Raw genomic sequence first — 22,132 nt, forward strand, 5'->3', positions numbered from 1 at the left:
ACATTTAAACCGACTTCATGTTAACATTTGTGCAAATCGAATTCGGCCTGATAAATGTATTTGTTATTTTTTCTGTTGTTCAGAATTAATGGTTGCCAGGCACCGCCAGGCAGACGTTATTTATTAAATCAATTATTTTGTGTAAGAAAACTAATGAAATGGTAGGAAAAAGCAAAAAGAAGCGCAATAGCAAGGATTCTACATCTAGTAATGCTGGAAGTGGTGAAGGCGAGGAAAAAAAGAAGAAAGAAGGCGGTAAGAAGAAAGGGGGCGTGGGAAAGTCCATTGGCTGTGATATTTTCAATGACGCTGCCATGGAAAATGCCTATTATGTGTGCCACAATGTGCAGGTGAGTTATAATTTTTGGGTTTACTTTAATATCGTGATATTCACTGAATTACCTTTTAGGACGTTCTTAAATCAAGAGGATTCGCCTGGCCAGATGGACAGAAAAAGAAAAAGAAGGGAAAGCGCTAAGAGTTAAGTTTCATTAACTAATCATCATCAACTAATTTTATGGAAACAAAAGTTATTTAAGCTTTCCCCTTTGCCTGCAGAAATAAGAGTACGTACTACGTATATATACGTGCTCATATTTATTTTTATGAAACCAAAACAAGACATCATCGATCAAAAACAAACAATTCCAAAAACGCAGCCTGCCCAAAGTTAAACGTCAGTGGCAAACACTTCTAGAACAAAGCCCGAACACATTTTTCGAGTTCGGCGTGTGAAAAAATATAGGAAAGCAAAATTTGAGTCATTTCGTATAATGTGCGAAGGCTGCACCATATAAATCGGAGCAACGTACGCGCGATTTCAGTCTAAAATCAGCATTAGTGGCTGCAGCATCGAAAAATAATTGGAGATTTGAAAATACAAAACATACCCAGAAATAATGGTAAAGGCACCGGCAATCGGCATCGATCTGGGCACCACCTACTCCTGCGTGGGAGTTTGGCAGAACAGCAAGGTGGAGATCATTGCCAATGACCAGGGCAATCGCACCACGCCCTCCTATGTGGCATTCAACGACACGGAGCGCCTAATTGGGGATGCGGCCAAGAACCAGGTGAGTCAGCCTCCCCATTGTGATTGTCCAAATACGTACGATCGGGCGCCGATATGGCCAGGTGCGAATAGCCCCCGTAATGCTGTGATGCGAGTGATTTAATTGCATTGGATTGATGTATACATAAATAATTGCGAGGGATGCGGAAAGTGTGGGTGGCTAAGCGTATTTCAACACTTGCGTGGTTCAATTTATTTATGTAGATGAATTTCTCAAAATAATTTTCACACCGTTCTGAGACCCTAAATTGAGGACTCAACCAATTTTAATTTAAATTGTATTTTTATGTTATTTTGTATTATATTTAACTTTGAATATTTAAATATCTTGATCAAAATTTGAACTGGTAATGAACTTTAAATGTGGATTTACAAAATACGAATTAAATATCATTAAATTAAGTGCAGTTTAATAAAAATGTTTGCGAAGCCCTTAATGATACTAATCACTTAAACAAGAAGTATTTAAAATAAATATATACCCTTGCAGAATATTCTGTAAATTATATTCTCCAAAATTATTTATATGATGCTTTCTTAATAATGATAAAAAATCCCAAACTTCCTAACTTTAAAAACACCAAAGTTATGGCATTTCCAATCGTTCAGTTATATTATAAAATTTAGTAGGTCGGTTGAAAATCCCAACTTTCTAACTTTACAAACACCAAAGTGATGGCATTTCTGATCAATCAGTTATATGGCTGCTATAGGATATAGTTGCGACTTATATACTGCGTGCAAAGGAACGAAGGGTGTGAGCAATGTTTCAATTCGATATCTTTAAAACTGAGAGAATAGTTCGGGTAGAAACAAACAGACGGACAGACGGTATTATAATTTCAGTCAAAAGTTTGCAGCGCCGTGAAGGAAACATTTCCAACCTTATAAAGTATATATGTATATTATTAATCAGCATCACCTGGAGAGTCGATCTGTCTGTCCGCCTGTCCGTCCGTCTGTCCGTCCGTCCGTCCGTTTCTACGCAAACTATTCCCTCAGTTTTAAAGCTATCTGCTTGAAACTTTTCTAAAAGTTGTATTTCTATTGCAGGAAGTATATAAGTCAGAAAGAGCCGGATCGGACGACTATATCATATAGCTCCCATAGGAACAATCGGAAAAAAAATTCAAAAAAATTATAACTTTGTTGTTTTTAATTTTTTTTTGTTCTTTCGGACTTGGTAATATTTAAATATTATGGAATTACGGTTTTAATTAAATAAAAATCGGACAACAATAGCATATAGCTGCCATAGAAACGATGGCAAAATGCAGCGCAAAACCGACATAGATTCATTGTTTTTAGTAATTTAGGCATTAAAATCGAAATGTTGTAGATTTGTAATAACTGCAAGGGTATATAAACTTCTTGTTATACTTGGAAACACCTTTTACTTAACTCATAATCGATAATTAAATGTTACTCATCCTGATAGTAGTTACTTTTATGGCAAGTGCACTTACTAATGCCTGGATTCCTGTTTGTCCTAGGTCGCCATGAATGCCAAGAACACGGTGTTCGACGCCAAGCGCCTGATTGGGCGCAAGTTCGACGACCAGAAAATCCAGGAGGACCTGAAGCTCTGGCCCTTCAGGGTCATCAACGACGGCGGCAAGCCGAAGATCGAGGTGGAGTTCAAGGGGGAGCGCAAGCGATTTGCGCCCGAGGAGGTCAGTTCGATGGTTCTGGCCAAGATGCGCGAGATCGCCGAGGTGTTTTTGGGCGGTAAGGTGAAGGACGCTGTGATCACGGTGCCGGCTTATTTCAACGATAGCCAGCGACAGGCGACCAAGGATGCGGGATCCATTGCCGGGCTGAATGTCCTGAGGATCATCAATGAGCCCACTGCGGCTGCTTTGGCCTACGGATTGGATAAGAATCTCAAGGGGGAGCGAAATGTGCTGATCTTTGATCTGGGTGGCGGCACCTTCGATGTCTCCATTCTGACCATCGATGAGGGTTCCCTGTTCGAGGTGAAGGCCACCGCTGGAGACACCCACTTGGGCGGCGAGGACTTCGACAACCGGTTGGTCAACCACTTTGCGGAGGAGTTCAAGCGGAAGCACAAGGCGGATATCAGGGGAAATGCCCGTGCTCTGCGACGACTGAGGACGGCTTGCGAAAGGGCCAAGCGAACGTTGTCCTCCAGCACGGAAGCATCCTTGGAGATTGATGCCTTGCACGAGGGAATCGACTTCTACTCGAAGATTTCGAGGGCCCGCTTCGAGGAGCTGAACATGGACCTCTTCCGGTCCACCATGCAGCCGGTGGAACGGGCCTTGACCGATGCCAAGATGGACAAGAAGGCCATCCACGATGTGGTGCTGGTGGGCGGTTCCACGCGCATTCCCAAGATCCAGAAACTCCTCCAGGATTTGTTCGGTGGCAAGCAGCTCAATCTGTCCATTAATCCCGATGAGGCCGTGGCCTACGGAGCCGCTGTCCAGGCTGCCATTCTCACCGGCGTGGGAAGTTCCCAGATCCAGGATCTGCTCCTGGTGGACGTGGCTCCCCTGTCGCTGGGAATCGAGACTTCTGGCGGTGTGATGACCAAGTTGGTGGAACGCAATGCCCGGATTCCCTGCAAGCAGCAGCAGATCTTCACCACCTACAGTGACAACCAGAATGCGGTGACCATTCAGGTTTACGAAGGCGAACGGGCAATGACCAAGGATAACAACCTGCTGGGAACCTTCAATCTCACCGGCATTCCGCCGGCTCCCCGAGGAGTGCCCGAGATCGAGGTGGCCTTCGACCTGAATGCCGACGGCATCCTGAATGTGAATGCCAAGGATAACAGCACGGGAAAGTCGGAGAAGATCACCATCACAAACGACAAGGGAAGGCTATCCAAGTCGGAAATCGATCGCATGCTCTCGGAGGCGGAGAAGTACAAGGTGGAGGACGATCGACAGCGGGAGCGGGTTCAGTCCAGGAACAGCCTCGAGGGATACATCTACGGCTGTCGCCAGGCCGTCGAGGAGGCTCCATCCGGAGTCCTTTCTGAGGCCGATCGCTCCAAGGTGCGCGAGAAGTGCGCCTCCGAAACATCCTGGCTGGACAAGAATTCCCTTGCTGAGAAGGAGGAGTATGAGCACCATCTCAAGGAGTGCCAGCGCATCTGCAGTCCCATAATGACGAAACTCCATGCCAAACCCAAGGGCAAACAGTCGGCGGGCAATGGTGCGGGTCCCAACGTGGAGGAGGTGGACTAGTTGCCCCTAATCTTATTTATTCAGCCATTAAATATGCATTATTAATACCTTGTTTCGAAAATAAATTAAACTGCACCTTGTGTATTTGGTGATAGTCAAGTGGTATCGCCGTATATGGAATGGGAGGAATTCAGTCAAAACAAGAGAGAACGCTATAATCGAGTGCCTCGACTATTAGATACCCGTTACTCAGCTAAACCACTTAATATAAATATGCCTTCTTGTATTTTTTTTTTTTAACATAATGTGAATTATAGTGACCACTGGAAAAAAGGACAAAAAGTTCAAATTATCAATTTTAATTCGGCGATCTCTTAGTGCTGGCAGCTTTACAGCACGAGCATCAGCACCAGCGCTGCTTTAGCGGAGGCAGCTTTTGTCCTGCACCAGCAGCTGTGTTGATGTTTATGTTTTTGAGTGCAATAAATTGACTAGAAATATTAAACATACATACTTATATTGGCTAAATACATACATTCTTAAATAGTATTATGTATATTAAAGTCTAAATGTTTGCACAACACGAGTAACGGGTATAGCTAATAGCTTTCTTTGAAAGGAGTTATCTTTGCCGGGCAATTGCAACTGTGTACAATGTAAATACATACATATGTATATGCTTACATACATGCACACATACGCCATTGTTTGACTCAAACCTCCAATTTGGCTAACTAGATTTGATTTGCATAGTTCTTGGGATATAGTTCGGTATTGACAAATAAAAACCATCGCAATTTCCTTTAATAGAAATCCTTATCGAGAATTAACGTTGACTCTGTTGAGCACCTTGGCCAGCTGTTCCAAAGTCATCCGTTAGATGGCGCCATGAAAGGCGGAAATGTAGGCGCTAGCCATGCTTAAGCGTTTAATGTGTTTTTGGGCGTTAGAGTGGGCGTGGAAAACTTTTATTAGGCCAATCGATATTTATTGACGAAACAAATTCATATCAATTAAAATTTTCATAATATCATCAAAACTGTGGCCACAGCTTGTGGCTTGTGGGCGTCTGAGGGGGCGTGGCACCATTTTGAAACAAACTTACGCTGCCTAGGAACTCCTAAAATCTACATGCAAGATGCCAATCTTCTAGCTTTTAAAGTTTCCGAGATCTCAGCGTTCATACGGACAGACAGACGGACAGACAGACGGACAGACAGACGGACAAACAGACGGACATGGCTAGATCGACTCGGCTAGTGATCCTGAACAAGGATATATATACTTTATAGGGTAACGGGTATAATTAAGCCAAACTTTTCAAAAATAGTAACCTTTCTCAATCGTAAGTAATTGTAAATTAAAATTGTAAACTGAAAACTTGCCTTTGAAAACAATAACAAATAGATTGAATGAACAATAGCAAATATTCTTCGGCTTAAGTTTATATAGTAAAACGAGGACAAAAGCTAACATCGGCAAGCCGAAGTTTTAATACCCTTGCAGACTTTGCCGAAATTGCTAAAATTTAAAAAGTAGCGAAAAGAATAAGCTTTTTTACTGCAAAAATGTCATATAAAAATAGAAAAAAAACGGTATTTTTCCGCCGCCTTTAACAATTTTTCCTACGGAACTTATAAGATATAGACGTCCTGTCGTCAAGCGCCTTTGCCCTGATCAAGGTATGCGTAAATAAATAAGACTTGGAAAAATTTATGTCAATAGCTTATACACTGCGCGAAATATTCTGAAAAACATCAAATTTGGACCGATTTCACCCTATTGTTCCTATTGGAGGATATAGACGTCCGATCGGCACGCGCTTTTACCTTGATCAAGGAATGCATAAAAAAATACGATTTGAAAAGATTCATGTCAATAGCTTATATACTGCGCGAAATATATGGAACATCATTCAATTTTACCCGATTTCACTCTATTGTTCCAATGGGAGCTATAGTATATTGACGTCCAATCGGCACGCGCTTTTTTCCTGATCAAGGTATACATAAAACAAGAAAGGAAAGCTAACTTCGGGCGGAGCCGAAGTTGATATACCCTTGCAGAATATTCTGTAAATATTATTCTCCAAAATTGTTCATATGATGCATTCTTAATACTCATAAAAAATCCAAACTTCCTAAGTTTAAAAACCCTATAGTTATGGAATTTTCAATCGTTCCGTTATATGGCAGCTATAGGATATAGTCGGCCGATCCTTATGAAATTTGGTAGGTCGGATTGATTGGCCAAATATAAAACCCATAGAAAATCCCAACTTCCTAACTTTACAAACACCCAAGTAATGTCATTTCCGATCAATCAGTTATATGGCAGCTATAGGATATAGTCGGCCGATCCCGGCCGTTCCGACTTATATACTGCGTGCAAAGGAAAGAAGGGTGTGTGCAAAGTTTCAATTCGATATCTTTAAAACTGAGAGACTAGTTTGCGTAGAAACAGACAGACGGACAGACAGACGGACATGGCTATATCAACTCAGGAGGTGATCCTGATCAAGAATATATACTTTCTAGGGTCTCCTTCACTGCGTTGCACACTTTTGACCAAAATTATAATACCCTCTGCAAGGGTATAAAAATACGATTTAAAAAATTGATGTCAATAGCTTTTACACTGCGCGAAATATCATCAGTTCTTGCAAGATATATCCGATTGTTTCTATGGGAGCTATGGGATATAGACGTCCGATCGGATCTGCGTACACATGTTTTAGGACGACTGTGAAAGTTTCAGATCGCTAGCTTTTAAACTGAACTCGCAAACGGTATTGAAACAGACGGACAGACGGACATGGCTATATCGACTCCCCTATTGATCCTGATCAAGAATGTATATACTTTATAGGGTCGGAAACGTCTCCTTCACTGCGTTACAAACTTCTGACCAAAATTATAATACCCTCTGCAAGGGTATAAAAATAGGGGTATAATTTCGTAGAAATATTTAATCTTCTAACAAAACATTTTCATAATTAAACTTATTGGGCCAGTGTTCTGGGCAAAAAGTGTGAGTATATCAAAAAAAATATTAGCAGCTGTGCAATGTTTTGCGAAATTGGGAACTAGATAGTGCTATTATACTGATTTTAAATATTTTATTTTTAAGAGGCTATCCATTGGTATCTCTTTTAAAAATCACAGATTAAGAATTCCGATTGCGATTTATTTGCCGGCTTCCTGAGTGTTCTTAGCTATTTGTTCTATCCGAAGATAACCACCTTAAGAACACTTTTTTTCCGTCATTTACAACTAAGTAACGAAATCCCAAAGAGTTAATTCCAAACGATTTTCCGGATACTACAAACAATGACTTTTTCTATTTACAAACAGCAGTGCAAACATCAAAAAGCGGACAGCCTGACTGCAATGAATTAATTAAACTGTTATGCTTGGCACTTAAATATACGTTTTAAATGTTTTGTATATTAACCTTTTGCTCCCATTGGCAAGCTTTGAACAGCTAAATAGGGGTTTTGCTGTGTTTTTGGATACTTTCGAGCAGTATCGTCCGAAAAGTTGTCGCGAAATGGCCGTCGCGCCGAGCAAACTGCTGGAGCCGCCCCTGAATCGGGTGCACTGCGCCATTTTACACAGTCGACCGGGTCAAAGTTGCACGCAAGCTCTGCTCTGGAATCTGTACCGCAACCATGTGTCCAGTGCGAAATACTATTCACCCATGTTACTGGTCTGGTAGTTTTTTCATTTGTGTCCACTAAAAAGAAATGTATAATATATATATTACATGTATTCATTTAGTGAAGTCCATTTTTCGGCCGCCTATTCACTTCTAAGCAAGCTAGTCCCTTGGTTATTGATAATTCATATAATAATATTTAAATATATTAAGAAAGCTGTCACTCAAACAATCCCAAAATGAATAGAAACATTTGTTACATCAGTGTCCAATTTGGTTCTTTCAAAAAGAGGATGACTTTATTTAATGCATAAGTGTCACATAAATTATCAGAAAATCAACATAGATTAATGCCTTAGATGTTTTTAAAATTGTACTCACTTTTCACGATTTCAGTGTACAAATTTTATTTCTATAGATATCAAAAGACTATATCAAATAGCTGCTCAATTTTACAACTTAAACAAGAAAGGAAAGCTAACTTCGGGCGGAGCCGAAGTTGATATACCCTTGCAGAATATTATGTACATTATATTCTCCAAAATTATTCATATGATGCATTCTTAATACTCATAAAAAATCCCAACTTCCTAACTTTACAAACACCAAAGTTATGGCATTTTCGATCAATCAGTTATATGGCGGCTATAGGATATAGTCGGCCGATCCTTATGACATTTGGTAGGTCGGATTGATTGGCCAAATATAAAACCCATAGAAAATCCCAGCTTCCTAACTCTACAAACACCAAAGTTATGGCATTTCCGATCAATCAGTTATATGGCAGCTATAGGATATAGTCGTCCGATCCTTATGAAATTTGGTAGGTCGGATTAATTGGTCAACTATATAACCCATAGAAAATCCCAACTTCCTAACTTAACAAACACCAAAGTTATGGCATTTCCGATCAATCAGTTATATAGCAGCTATAGGATATAGTCGGCCGATCCTTATGAAATTTGGTACGTCGGATTGATTGGCCAAATATAATACCCATAGAGAGTCCCAACTTCCTAACTTAACAAACAGCAGAGTTATGGCATTTCCGATCAATCAGTTATATGGCAGCTATAGGATATAGTCGGCCGATCCCGGCCGTTCCGACTTATATACTGCGTGCAAAGGAAAGAAGGGTGTGTGCAAAGTTTCAATTCGATATCTTTAAAACTGAGAGACTAGTTCGCGTAGAAACAGACAGACGGACAGACAGACGGACAGACGGACAGACGGACATGGCTATATCAACTCAGGAGGTGATCCTGATCAAGAAAATATATACTTTATAGGGTCGGAGATGTCTCCTTCACTGCGTTGCACACTTTTGACCAAAATTATAATACCCTCTGCAAGGGTATAATGAAAAGCTGGAAATGGAATTCAGAGAAATATATATTTTTTCGATAAAATGTATTTGCGTATAGGTGTATGTAAATTTGTATGTCATTTTTTTGAGACCAAATAATTTATGTTATAACAAAAACAAGAAAGGAAAGCTAACTTCGGGCGGAGCCGAAGTTGAAATACCCTTGCAGAATATTCTGCAAATTATATTCTCCAAAATTATTCATATGATGCGTTCTTAATACTCATAAAAAATCCCAACTTCCTAACTTTAAAAACACCAAAGTTATGGCATTTCCAATCGTTCAGTTATGTATATGGCAGCTATAGAATATAGTCGGATTAATTGGCCAAATATAAAACCCATAGAAAATCCCAACTTCCTAACTTTACAAACACCAAAGTTATGGCATTTCCGATCAATCAGTTATATGACAGCTATAGGATATAGTCGGCCGATCCTTATGAAATTTGGTACGTCGGATTGATTGGTCAAATATAATACCCATAGAGAGTCCCAACTTCCTAACTTAACAAACAGCAGAGTTATGGCATTTCCGATCAATCAGTTATATGGCAGCTATAGGATATAGTCGGCCGATCCCGGCCGTTCCGACTCATATACTGCGTGCAAAGGAAATAAGGGTGTGTGCAAAGTTTCAATTCGATATCTTTAAAACTGAGAGACTAGTTCGCGTAGAAACAGACAGACGGACAGACAGACGGACAGACGGACAGACGGACAGACGGACGGACGGACAGACGGACAGACGGACAGACGGACATGGCTATATCAACTCAGGAGGTGATCCTGATCAAGAATATATATACTTTATAGGGTCGGAGATGTCTCCTTCACTGCGTTGCACACTTTTGACCAAAATTATAATACCCTCTGCAAGGGTATAACGAGGACGGAAGCTAACTTCGGCAAGCCGAAGTTTTAATACCCTTGCAGACTTTGACGAAATTGCTAAAAGTGAAAAAGTAGCGAAAGGAATAAGGTATACATAAGTAAACTAGATTTGCATCGTTTCAAGTCAATTGCTTTTATACTGCAAAAATGTCATATACAAATAGAAACGAGGACGGAAGCTAACTTCGGCAAGCCGAAGTTTTAATACCCTTGCAGACTTTGACGAAATTGCTAGAAGTGAAAAAGTAGCGAAAGGAATAAGGTATACATAAGTAAACTAGATTTGCATCGTTTCAAGTCAATTGCTTTTATACTGCAAAAATGTCATATACAAAAGGGATACTTTCGCAGCCTTTAACAATTTTTACTATCTCCTTTAAGATATAGACTTCCGAGCGGCAAGCGCTTTTACCCTAATCAAGATATGCGTAAATAAATAAGAATTGGAAAATTTTATGTTAGTAGCTTACACACTGCGCGAAATATTCTGATAATCATCAAATTTGGACCGATTTCACCCTATTGTTCTTATGGGAGCTATAGGATATAGACGTATGTCAATAGCTTATACACTGCGCGAAATATTCTAAAAAACATGAAATTTTGACCGATTTCACCGTATTGTTCCTATGGGAGCTATAGGATATAGACGTCCGATCAGCACGCGCTTTTACCTTGATGAAGGAATGCATAAAAAAATACGATTTGAAAAAATGTACAGCAATAGCTTTTACACATCGCGAAATATTCTGAAAAACATCAAATTTGGACCGATTTTACCCTATTGTTCCTATGGGAGCTATAGGATATAGACGTCCGATCGTCACGCGCTTTTACCCTGATCAAGGTACGCATAAAAAAATAAGATTTGGAAAGATTTATGTCAATAGATTTTACACTGCGCGAAATATCCTAAAAATCATTAAATTTTAACCGATTTTACCCTATTGTTCCTATGGGAGCTATAGGATATAGACGTCCGATCGCCACGCGCTTTTACCCTGATCAAGGTATGCATAAAAAAATACGATTTGTAAAGATTAATGTCAATAGCTTTTACACTGCGCGAAATATCATAAATTCTTGCAAGATATATCCAATTGTTCCTATGGGAGCTATAGGATATAGACGTCCGATCGGGGCGATTTTCAAACTTGATCTGCGTACACATGTTTTAGGACGATTGTGAAAGTTTCAGATCGCTAGCTTTTAAACTGAGCTCGCAAACGGTATTGAAACAGACGGACAGACGGACAGACGGACATGGCTATATCGACTCCCCTATTGATCCTGATCAAGAATATATATACTTTATGGGGTCGGAAACGTCTCCTTCACTGCGTTACAAACTTCTGACCAAAATTATAATACCCTCTGCAAGGGTATAATGATGTTTTAACTAATCATATTTAAAACGTTTTCAAATTTGCAGTTGCCCTTGCTCATGAATCTGCGGCGACTTTCTAAGACTATGGTATATTCAGTGGTGAAAAACTATGCCCAGTCCGTCAGCTTCGCCGCCTGCATTAATGCCATCACTTTTTTACTAATGTGCGTGGGCAGGCGTCTCAATGGTCGATTTGTGCTCATATGTATGCCCTATTTGCCCTGCTGGATTGCCTCGCACCTGAGCTGGTTGATGCCTCCTCAGGTTCTTCATTTTTTTGTGACTGGGATAACATCCGCGGTAAGAAGTTGAATTGGTCGCAGAAAATCGAATTATATCCTGAGATATTTAAAGGCCATCGAAAGCTTTTTGAGGTATTTTGACGTTGGTATGGTGCATTCTCGCTTTGCTCAGACTCTCATATTCATGAGCTTATCTGTGGTGGTCATGTACTATCAGCAGATAAGGAAGTACTCCGGTTTCTGGTTCATCCGACCGGCTTCCTTGCCCGAGGACTACAAGAAATCGACGATCTCCGGGTTAATGATGCAGGGTCTGAAGGAATTAAAATCCTACCTAGGCATTGGACTGGCTTTGGATCTACTCAATCCCGTAATGAAGAGAAACATAAAGCTTCTGCGGCCAAAAATGACAAGTTTCTTGGTGGGCTACATAGGATTGTTTAAGGTAAGGTGTACGAACAGACAATTATTTGCATGTTAAAAAAAAAGAACTCTGACATGATTAGCGCCATTAATTTTAAAATGGTACTTGAATTTAAATTTATTATGAATAAATAAATTTCGAACTATTAAAAGTGGTTATTTAACAAAATAACCAGTAAGTAAAAAAAATGTAATCAATAGAGTTACTATTTATAAAAGTAGTCTTAATTTTGGCCTTAGATAAAAAATATTTTCTAAGTTTGAATGAACTCGTACTTAATATTGTGAATCTGTTTTCAGTTGGTGCAATTACTGTTGTTGAATAATTTAGAATTAAAACAGGCGAATGGTCTGGCATCATTTATAAGTGGCGCTACCTTTGCTCTTCTACCAAATCGACTCACCTTCATGTGTTTCGCTGTTGTAACGACCAGCCAGGTGATTTGGCAACAGGTGTGCAATCTTAAATCCAAAAGGGATCCAGTATTAGCTGCGTTGCAAAGGATACCCTGGGCGAGGATGCTGATACCCTGCAATCTGGCTTATCTGGTCCACATATTCTTTTACCACCAACATCACCTAAACGAGATTGCACGGAGTTTTATAGACTCGACATGTGATAAGAAGTAAGTATATACTTATATTTTTTAAATTCTGATCGAATATGAATTCCCTTTATTAAACCTCTTTAAATCCAGTGGTCAGCGATTATTGGATCTTATGAAACTTCCCAATGTTAACGCAATTTTAGAAACAGTGAATAAGACACCAACAAAATCGTTTTTGTTCTAATTAAGAATTTAACTGTGACATAAAATTCCTATGAATAAAATATGATTTTAAAAATGATTGCAAGCTTGCTTAGTAAGAAGATAATTTATAGCAATATAATTTTCACTTTGCATATGATTAGGAGATCACTACAATTTTGTTTTGTTGTCATGATTTTAATATAAATTCATAAAACAATTTAATTGTCAGATACAAAATCTAAAAGACATTTAAAATATTGATACGTAACTCGTTAACCAGCTAATGTTAGTAGCGATCCGCATACATTAAAATGTCTTTTTTTAAACGGGTTTTAATTTGGCGATATCTCCAAATCTATGACTAGAGAAGTTGGAGATGTCTCTTATTCTGTGAATGGACCAAATGGTGATGTCTCCAAAGCAATTATTTATACTTTCGGTTAAATTTACCTACAAGATATGCACAAGTCTCTTTATGTTTTTTTTTAAATAGCAGTTAAGATAATATGAAAATAAAATAAAAATTTTATATAAATGTAAAATTTTTTTAATAAGATATTTTATTAAAGCTTTGTTAAGGTTGATATACATTTATTGGAATTACGAGTTTTGTAAAAGGGCATGGCCAAAGTCTAAATTAAGCATCATCAGCCAGCCAAATGTCGGAAGTGCAATCACCTCCGGGGTAACGCATTTCATGGGGCAGGCTGGGACCATAGGGCTCATTCCCAAAGTCCACCAAAAAGTCTTCATTTAGGGATATGCCGCCATTCACTGTATCCACATCGATAAGGACAATGTGACCGCCTTGCGAGACCATTTTTGGATAAAACTAAAAGAAATTGAAGGGATTATATTTTTGATATTTCAGAGTAATTTTTTTAAGTACTCACTTGCTTATCCCAAGGAGAATATAAAGATGACGAGACATACAAGCGCTTGCCATCCAGTGAGAGTTGCATCATTTGAGGTCCACCTTCTAGTCGACGACCCTTTACATAACGAGCTGGGGGTCGCTCCTAAAAGAAAATCATGTAAAAAGTGCCAACACATATCTTAATTCCCCAACAACCTTCAGTTCTTTATCCTCCTTAACAATCACATTGGGCAAATCACTGCAAATGGCACCACCCAGGAAAAGCTGTCCTGTTAGCTTGGGACTCTCGGGATCGGTAATATCATATTGCCTTACATCCCCGTGTCGCCAGCAGTTGACATAGAGGAATCGGTCATCCAAGGATATAATGATGTCTGAGATCATGCCACCCATATTCTCCGCCTTTCCATTACCAGTATCAACCAATTTTCCGGGAATGTCTATCACCTTCTTGGCCTCGAACTCATCGGAATCTGTCTTCTTTTTGAAGTAAAACACCTTGGCGTTCAGGGCACATCCAACGAATCCCTCCGGACGTTTGGGATCGTGCAGGAAGCGGATTTCCAAAGGCGTTATGCCGTCCAATCCCAGATCAATGGTTTGGTAGAGAGTCTGTGTAGACCATTTGTAGAAGTTAAGCCGACAGCCATATTGGGTCATGTCATCGAGGTCACCTTCCTTCCAGCCACTAAACAAAAAGAATATTAAAATATGAATACTAAATTCTAGAATTTATAAAAATTACTTCGAAATCTACAACAACCCAAATCTTAAAAAATATATATTTAAATCTGAAAAACTTTGAAGTTATTTCCTTTTTTTAGGAACTCTTAAGAAAATCCAATTCATAATTCCAATCATTGATTTGTAAATTCAATATAAAAATACCTTGCAAGGTAAGATATGAAGCTTTTAATATATATGTTTACTTACCGTCGCCATTTATTGGGAGCTCCCCACTCGGAAGAGACCATCACATCGAAATACGGCTGATACCAGAAATCGTAGCCGCACAATGCCTTCTTTTCGCCCTTCGTCCATGTGCCGATGCAATTGAATTCCGAATCGAAGAGGATAAAGTCTCCTTTGGCATATCCTTCGGCATCACCCATTACGGATATCATGATGTTTCCATTGGCCAAACAGTGGGTCGTATGTGGACCCGTAACATTGTGACTTTTTAACACATCGCCATCGATTGTCTTGATAATCTCTGGCTTTCGGGGATCAGTCACCACATCGAGTATATACACAAAGTCGGAATTCAAGGCCGGCAGCACCAGTCTGTCCCTTTTTGGTACGGTTTTAGAATTCTCGTCCACAAAATAACAACTGGAGCATGCGTTCCAGCCGGAGTGATGCAACTCATCACCTTTGCGATTAGTAAATGTACGGTGCACTATCTGCAATAGATAAAAATATAAAAAAATATAATGTGTAGCTTTTCAAATGAATGTTTGTATTTGTAATTTGCATATGATTGATTTTTGACTATAGATATTATAATAATTAACCACTTCTCTATTATTGGTTTTATTAGTTTTTACCAAAGAAAAGGATATATAGATAAATAAATAAAAAACACCTAATGAGATCATTTGAATACAGTTTACATTGTAATTTCTACATCGATCGTGATTTGACATATATTTTTTTGAACTAATAGTTGAATTTTTTAAAATTTTCAATCCAAATTATTGGATGGGATAGACAATTAATTAATATTCGTAATCTAGCTTACTCCAAAAGTTGCTTGAATGTAAAGTTTATTCTGTTATTTATTTACCTGACAGTAGGTGGGGCTCACGGGATCCACGTCGACCGTGGACAGATAATCTCCGTGGGGCTCATCCAAATTGGGCTGAACTGTGACCGTGTAGAGAAGCTTCTCCCGGGGACCACTCCTCATGGCATCCAGTGGGGTTGCATAACCGGGTCCGCGGCAGCAGGCTGCTGAAAAACAATTGAGTTATCAAAATTGCTGGGGGGTTTGTATTCGAAGATACAACGAAACGAGGCATGTGCTTGCCATACAAAGTATATAATTGTTATTTTTTTTACTTTTATTGGACATTTCTTGGCGGTTGTTGATGAACGAAGCAAGGCGGCAAACTGAGTATCATCCGATGTGGGACGAGAGCTTTATACTTGGACTCTCTTGGCTTGTATACATTTCATCTTTTTATTCAATTAACGAAGAGAACCGGTTTGCCCGGCTTTCTTATCACTACTTATACTACTTAGCACAGTTACACGTTTACATATGTATAGATGTTCTAAGAGTTATTTATTTATTAATTTAGCTTGTCTAAGAATTTGAGAATAATATTCTAGTAAAAGAATTCCCTTCTGATAAGAATTATTGCTCAATTATTATAGCCGAAAAATGAAACTAAGGCTTTGGAATTTTTGAAAAGTGTATCGCGCTTACTAATTTTATATCATTAATCCAATGAAACCTAAGTCAAATAAAACAAGAACGCGGTTTTATAATTTAGTTTGTTTATTTAATAAACAATCAAGAAAAAAAACATGGAGCTCTATCATGAGCTATCTCCAAAATTAATAAAACTTATTTCGATTAAAATAACGAAGTTATTTAACTTTTCTCTATATTATAAACCTGCTATGGAACAAATCAGTGGAACTATAACAAAAGTACTTAGCATAGCAAGGCGTTTGATGAATATTAATTATTAATTTTTGTGAATTTTAATAAACAGCGCCAGTTTTGAAAAGGTAATTTGTTAAACCATTTTACATATTTTTCGAAAGAACCAGTTCCGCTTAAATACATTTTCGATATATTTAGACACAATAAAATACCATGCAAAGAAACGGTCACATGGCGAACTATCGATAGTGCGCCACGTCCTTGCCAGATCGCAGGAAAAATGCAAAGCAACGCCGATTGCCAGGCAAGAAATATTTTAGCGCGTTGCGACGCACCAGTGAAAAAGCAATCGTAATACGCGTGGTAGCGCCTCAATCCAAACTTAAGTGGCTCTAACGAATCCAGGAATCCGGAATCAGCCATGTCGCATCACTATGTGGTGACGGCGCAAAAGCCGACGGCGGTTGTTGCCTGTTTGACGGGTGAGTGGGCGAGAGGGGTCTCTTTAAGGTCTCCCCGGCAAAAGAAAACAGGAAAACAAGCATGTTTGCCGGTCACCGGATTACACAAGCCAAACTGTTTGCTAAACACTGGCTTTTTCTCTTCCTTTAGGTAACTTCACCTCGCCGACGGATCTCAATCTTATTATCGCCCGCAATAACCAGGTTGAAATCGATCTGGTCACGCCGGAGGGACTGCGTCCGCTGAAGGAGATCAACATCAATGGCACAATTGCCGTGATGCGGCACTTCCGGCCGCCTGAAAGCAACAAGGATCTGCTTTTCATCCTGACGCGTCGCTACAACGTCATGATCCTGGAGGCCCGCATGGTCAACGACGTCATCACGGTGGTCACCAAGGCCAACGGGAATGTTTCGGATCCGGTTGCGATTCCATCGGAGGGAGGCGTCATTGCCGCCATCGATCCCAAGGCGAGGGTCATCGGGATGTGCCTGTACCAGGGGCTCTTCACCATTATTCCGATGGACAAGGACGCCAGCGAGCTCAAGGCCACCAGTTTGCGGTAATCCCAGGAATATTACGTTCAAATGTTAGGCACAATTTGGAGGGAAACATCTTGATATATGATTCTGATCAATGGGTCTGCAAATCATACAATTAACTATTGTTTTTATATAAGATGGAAATGGAAACTTGTAGCTTCACTAGTCAAACAAATTTCGCTTAAAATTTTAAAGAACCTATTAGTTTTAGCTGAACTTTTGTCCTTATATTATTTTTATAACGGCTAAATTACCCTTTATTTTCTATTCTCCAGCATGGATGAACTGAACGTGTACGATGTGGAGTTCCTCCACGGCTGCCTCAATCCCACCGTCATCGTCATCCACAAGGACAATGATGGCAGGCACGTGAAGTCACACGAAATTAACTTGCGGGAGAAGGAGTTCATGAAAATCGCATGGAAGCAGGACAATGTGGAGACGGAGGCCACTATGCTGATTCCAGTGCCATCGCCCATCGGTGGAGTGATCGTTATTGGGCGGGAATCGATTGTCTATCACGACGGGAGCAACTATCATGCGGTGGCGCCGCTTACCTTCCGCCAAAGCACCATCAACTGCTACGCCCGTGTGAGTAGTAATGGATTGCGCTACCTGCTAGGAAATATGGATGGTCAGCTGTACATGCTGTTCCTGGGCACCTCGGAAACAAGCAAGGGCGTTACTGTCAAGGACATCAAAGTGGAGCAGCTGGGCGAGATCTCTATACCGGAGTGCATTACTTACCTGGACAATGGGTTCCTCTATATCGGAGCGCGTCACGGGGATTCGCAATTGGTACGTCTAAATTCTGAGGCCATCGATGGCTCCTATGTCGTGCCCGTAGAGAACTTTACCAATCTGGCTCCGATTCTGGACATTGCCGTGGTGGATCTGGATCGGCAGGGACAGGGCCAGATCATTACGTGTTCGGGCAGTTTTAAGGATGGATCCCTGCGCATTATTCGCATAGGAATTGGCATCCAGGAGCATGCCTGCATCGATCTCCCAGGCATTAAAGGTATGTGGTCTTTAAAAGTGGGAGTCGATGAAAATCCGTACGAGAATACTCTGGTACTGGCCTTTGTGGGACACACTAGGATTCTAACCCTATCTGGCGAAGAAGTGGAAGAGACCGAGATTCCCGGATTTGCCAGCGATCTGCAGACTTTCCTTTGTTCGAATGTGGATTACGATCAGGTGGGTCTTGTCTCGTCAAGAAGACTATAAATTAAAGAACTATTTTAATTAATATTTAAACTTTTACCACAGTTGATTCAAGTTACTTCGGATAGTGTCCGCTTGGTAAATTGTGCCACCAAGGCCCTCGTGGACGAGTGGCGTCCACAGGGCGATCGATCCATCGGCGTTGTATCCTGCAATACCACTCAGATTTTAGTGGCCTCTGCATGCGACATATTTTACATTGTTATCGAAAATGGAAGCCTAAAGGAGAAGTGCCGCAGGACATTAGCATATGAAGTGGCCTGTCTGGACATCACTCCCCTGGATGAGACGCAGAAGAAGTCGGACTTGGTGGCCGTGGGCTTATGGACGGATATATCTGCCGTGATTCTTTCTCTGCCCGAACTTGAGACCATCTACACCGAGAAACTAAGCGGAGGTAAGCGATAAAAGCTGTTGATATTTTAGTTTTTAGCGAATTAGCCTTGTTTAAACATATCATAAATTTGACAGAAACAGTTAGCATAGGTAAAACTCTTTACATTTTGAATGCCCCGAATGAAACTTTATCTTCTCTACCAGCTGGATATTTTTAACAACTATTGGCAATTCTACTAAGTACTTGTTTTTTTTGCAGAAATCATTCCTCGGTCCATTCTGATGACCACCTTTGAGGGAATCCATTATCTTCTGTGCGCTTTGGGCGATGGCTCTATGTATTATTTTATTATGGATCAAAAAACTGGGCAGTTGACGGATAAGAAAAAGGTGACTCTCGGTACACAACCCACCACGCTGCGCACCTTCCGGTCCTTATCCACCACGAATGTCTTTGCCTGCTCCGATCGCCCCACGGTGATTTACTCGTCGAATCATAAGTTGGTGTTCTCTAATGTAAATCTGAAAGAGGTGAACCACATGTGCTCGCTGAACGCACAGGCCTATCCGGATAGTTTGGCACTGGCCAACAAGAACGCTGTTATTTTGGGCACCATCGATGAGATCCAAAAGCTGCATATTAGAACAGTGCCGCTGGGCGAGGGGCCACGACGAATTGCCTACCAGGAAGCATCGCAGACATTTGCTGTGTCAACTCTTCGTATTGATGTCCATGGAAGGGGCGGAGCTAAACCACTGCGCAATAGTGCCTCTACGCAAGCGCAGAATATTACTTGCAGTTCGAATATCTTGCCCAAGCCGGGTGGTGGAAATTCTACGGCTGCCAATGCAGAAGTGGGTCAGGAGATCGATGTACACAACCTGTTGGTCATCGATCAAAACACTTTTGAGGTTCTCCATGCCCACCAATTTGTTTCCCCCGAAACTATATCCTCGCTGATGTCCGCCAAGCTGGGCGATGACCCTAATACGTATTACGTGGTAGCCACATCACTAGTGATTCCAGAGGAACCGGAGCCAAAGGTGGGACGAATAATCATTTTCCACTACCACGACAACAAGCTAACACAAGTGGCCGAAACGAAGGTGGATGGAACTTGCTATGCCCTGGTCGAGTTCAATGGCAAAGTTCTGGCCGGAATCGGCAGTTTTGTACGTCTGTACGAGTGGACTAACGAGAAGGAGCTGCGCATGGAGTGTAACATTCAAAACATGATTGCCGCCTTGTATTTAAAGGCTAAGGGTGACTTCATCTTGGTTGGAGATCTGATGAGATCAATCACGCTGCTGCAGCACAAGCAGATGGAGGGCATCTTTGTGGAGATCGCTCGCGATTGCGAACCCAAGTGGATGCGAGCCGTTGAGATTCTTGACGATGACACCTTCCTGGGCTCCGAGACAAATGGGAATCTGTTCGTGTGCCAAAAGGACAGGTTAGTAGATTATAAGGGTGGTAATTTTAAAACTCCTAACAACACAAATTATCTATTAATTATTTTAGTGCCGCGACCACTGACGAGGAGCGCCAGTTGCTGCCGGAGCTGGCCCGTTTTCATTTGGGTGATACCGTGAACGTTTTCCGTCACGGATCTCTGGTGATGCAGAACGTGGGTGAGCGGACAACACCAATCAATGGATGTGTGCTGTACGGGACTTGTAACGGGGCCATCGGGATTGTGACCCAGGTACCGCAGGATTTCTACGACTTCCTACACGGCCTTGAGGAGCGTCTGAAGAAGATTATCAAGTCAGTGGGAAAGATTGAGCATACGTACTACCGCAATTTCCAAATCAACACCAAAGTGGAGCCCAGCGAGGGATTCATCGATGGAGATCTGATCGAGAGCTTTTTGGACTTGAGTCGAGAGAAGATGCGCGATGCCGTTCAGGGATTGGAGGTGGGATTAATTCATTTGTGTAAACTCGAGCTGGTTTTAAACGTGTTAAAAATCTTTTTCAGTTGACTCTGAATGGCGAACGGAAGGGTGCTGATGTGGAAGATGTTATTAAGATAGTCGAGGACCTCACTCGCATGCATTGAGAACTTTGGGTCAATTGTATATAAGTACTGGAAAAGGAACTGTCCCGAACTATTTGAGTGTACATGAATTTTTGATACCATGTATCCAGCTTATCCCCGTAATTACCCGCAGAAACTCTCCGTGCTTGATGCGCTACGACTGTTGTGCACACGATGTTTCTCGAAATCCTCGTTTGTGTTTGCTCGTAAAATTATTGACAAAGTAGCAAAAAAATTGTTTAAGGTGAGCCGCACGCGCACTTTCAAAGTTGCGCCACAGTCACGCATTAATTTAATAAAAAAATTTAATTCGGAAAGCATGGTTTTTTCTATTGTTTCGTGATCTGAACGGACTTTTAGGTAGGTTTTCAATACATGTTACATAAACATTTTGTAGCATACTTCTAGGATCAAAGTTATAATTTGTAGGTTGGGCAATTTCTTTAATGTTGAAAAAATCGTAATGTTACCTTTTATTAAATTATAAGAATCAAAAATAAAATGACACTTAATTAAACGACTCCCAAAAATTTTAAAAACAACCTGTTATATCTTAAGATTCTGTAAGCTGTCTTAAGATTGTGTGGTTTTAATTTGGTTGAGAAATGCACGTGAATGTAGGGAAGTAATTTTGTTTTTTTACTAACAGAAAATGACAAATAAAGCTATATATTATATATATTTTTCGGTCGTTATTTATTTTTTATGTTCATATATACATATTTAGTTACTGAACGTTCTAAAAACTACAGTTAAAACTATGATTGAAGCCTTAAATTGTATGAAAGGAATTTATTTTGGAAATTTTTGTTAGACCTTTTTAATTATTAATTAATTATTATTATTATTATTATTATTAATTAGTCATTGTATCTTATTGCAAAGTGATGGCCATCAGATATACCGAATATAGAAATGCCGAATTTATGAGTTTTCCTATGTTATTCCGGGAATCAAATGAAACTAACTAATACCTTTTGGCACATCGTACGCATGCGCAGCATAGTTCTTTTTTTGCACCGGTTACCGGGCACGTCCAAATCATCCGGATCCTCCCGAAACGTGAGTTAATATATTCAGGA

At 40.3% G+C, this 22,132-nt stretch overlaps 5 protein-coding genes across 6 annotated transcripts; 4 read left to right on the forward strand and 1 right to left on the reverse strand.

The window, feature by feature from the left end:
- Positions 1 to 158: 158 nt before the first annotated feature.
- On the forward strand, positions 159 to 502 carry LOC123037263 (small lysine-rich protein 1). Its single transcript, XM_044457192.1, has 2 exons — positions 159 to 350; positions 410 to 502. Exons 1-2 carry the CDS (start codon positions 159 to 161, stop codon positions 476 to 478), a joined length of 261 nt encoding a protein of 86 aa, XP_044313127.1. The 3' UTR covers positions 479 to 502.
- A 178-nt stretch (positions 503 to 680) lies between these two features.
- LOC108052503 (heat shock 70 kDa protein cognate 2) lies at positions 681 to 4,393 on the forward strand. Its single transcript, XM_044457188.1, has 2 exons — positions 681 to 1,073; positions 2,566 to 4,393. The coding sequence occupies exons 1-2, from the start codon at positions 900 to 902 to the stop codon at positions 4,288 to 4,290; spliced, it is 1,899 nt and encodes a 632-aa protein (XP_044313123.1). The 5' UTR covers positions 681 to 899; the 3' UTR covers positions 4,291 to 4,393.
- A 3,375-nt stretch (positions 4,394 to 7,768) lies between these two features.
- Positions 7,769 to 13,048, forward strand: LOC108052508. The gene is made up of 5 exons (XM_017134901.2): positions 7,769 to 7,938; positions 11,580 to 11,834; positions 11,889 to 12,221; positions 12,500 to 12,825; positions 12,898 to 13,048. Exons 1-5 carry the CDS (start codon positions 7,780 to 7,782, stop codon positions 12,989 to 12,991), a joined length of 1,167 nt encoding a protein of 388 aa, XP_016990390.1. The 5' UTR covers positions 7,769 to 7,779; the 3' UTR covers positions 12,992 to 13,048.
- A 440-nt stretch (positions 13,049 to 13,488) lies between these two features.
- On the reverse strand, positions 13,489 to 15,999 carry LOC108052507 (methanethiol oxidase). 2 transcript variants are annotated; one of them, XM_017134899.2, is made up of 6 exons: positions 15,890 to 15,999; positions 15,615 to 15,778; positions 14,762 to 15,231; positions 14,024 to 14,516; positions 13,845 to 13,970; positions 13,489 to 13,783 (listed from the first exon to the last, which is right to left on the reverse strand). In XM_017134899.2, exons 1-6 carry the CDS (start codon positions 15,900 to 15,902, stop codon positions 13,589 to 13,591), a joined length of 1,461 nt encoding a protein of 486 aa, XP_016990388.2. In that variant the 5' UTR covers positions 15,903 to 15,999; the 3' UTR covers positions 13,489 to 13,588. The 2 variants fall into 2 exon arrangements, with proteins under 2 accessions (XP_016990388.2, XP_016990387.2); XM_017134898.2 differs by having other exon boundaries at positions 15,615 to 15,781; positions 15,890 to 15,983.
- A 708-nt stretch (positions 16,000 to 16,707) lies between these two features.
- LOC108052504 (DNA damage-binding protein 1) lies at positions 16,708 to 21,367 on the forward strand. Its single transcript, XM_017134893.2, has 7 exons — positions 16,708 to 16,924; positions 17,055 to 17,466; positions 17,722 to 18,646; positions 18,719 to 19,070; positions 19,269 to 20,463; positions 20,532 to 20,928; positions 20,991 to 21,367. The coding sequence occupies exons 1-7, from the start codon at positions 16,864 to 16,866 to the stop codon at positions 21,069 to 21,071; spliced, it is 3,423 nt and encodes a 1,140-aa protein (XP_016990382.1). The 5' UTR covers positions 16,708 to 16,863; the 3' UTR covers positions 21,072 to 21,367.
- The last annotated feature ends 765 nt before the right edge of the window (positions 21,368 to 22,132 follow it).

Source organism: Drosophila rhopaloa, unplaced genomic scaffold (assembly GCF_018152115.1).
Source record: "Drosophila rhopaloa isolate 14029-0021.01 unplaced genomic scaffold, ASM1815211v1 contig_155, whole genome shotgun sequence".
Classification (NCBI taxonomy): Eukaryota; Metazoa; Arthropoda; class Insecta; order Diptera; family Drosophilidae; genus Drosophila; species Drosophila rhopaloa.

Coding starts and splice junctions, on each gene's coding strand:
- LOC123037263 (XM_044457192.1), top strand. CDS start 159: ATGGTAGGAAAAAGCAAAAAGAAGCGCAATAGCAAGGATTCTACATCT. Junction 351..409: donor ATGTGTGCCACAATGTGCAG/GTGAGTTATAAT, acceptor ATTACCTTTTAG/GACGTTCTTAAATCAAGAGG.
- LOC108052503 (XM_044457188.1), top strand. CDS start 900: ATGGTAAAGGCACCGGCAATCGGCATCGATCTGGGCACCACCTACTCC. Junction 1,074..2,565: donor GGGATGCGGCCAAGAACCAG/GTGAGTCAGCCT, acceptor TGTTTGTCCTAG/GTCGCCATGAATGCCAAGAA.
- LOC108052508 (XM_017134901.2), top strand. CDS start 7,780: ATGGCCGTCGCGCCGAGCAAACTGCTGGAGCCGCCCCTGAATCGGGTG. Junction 7,939..11,579: donor ACTATTCACCCATGTTACTG/GTCTGGTAGTTT, acceptor TCAAATTTGCAG/TTGCCCTTGCTCATGAATCT. Junction 12,826..12,897: donor GACTCGACATGTGATAAGAA/GTAAGTATATAC, acceptor CTTTAAATCCAG/TGGTCAGCGATTATTGGATC.
- LOC108052507 (XM_017134898.2), bottom strand. Junction 14,517..14,761: donor GCTCCCAATAAATGGCGACG/GTAAGTAAACAT, acceptor CTTTTTGTTTAG/TGGCTGGAAGGAAGGTGACC. Junction 13,784..13,844: donor ATTCTCCTTGGGATAAGCAA/GTGAGTACTTAA, acceptor AATTTCTTTTAG/TTTTATCCAAAAATGGTCTC.
- LOC108052504 (XM_017134893.2), top strand. CDS start 16,864: ATGTCGCATCACTATGTGGTGACGGCGCAAAAGCCGACGGCGGTTGTT. Junction 16,925..17,054: donor GGTTGTTGCCTGTTTGACGG/GTGAGTGGGCGA, acceptor CTCTTCCTTTAG/GTAACTTCACCTCGCCGACG. Junction 17,467..17,721: donor CTCAAGGCCACCAGTTTGCG/GTAATCCCAGGA, acceptor TCTATTCTCCAG/CATGGATGAACTGAACGTGT.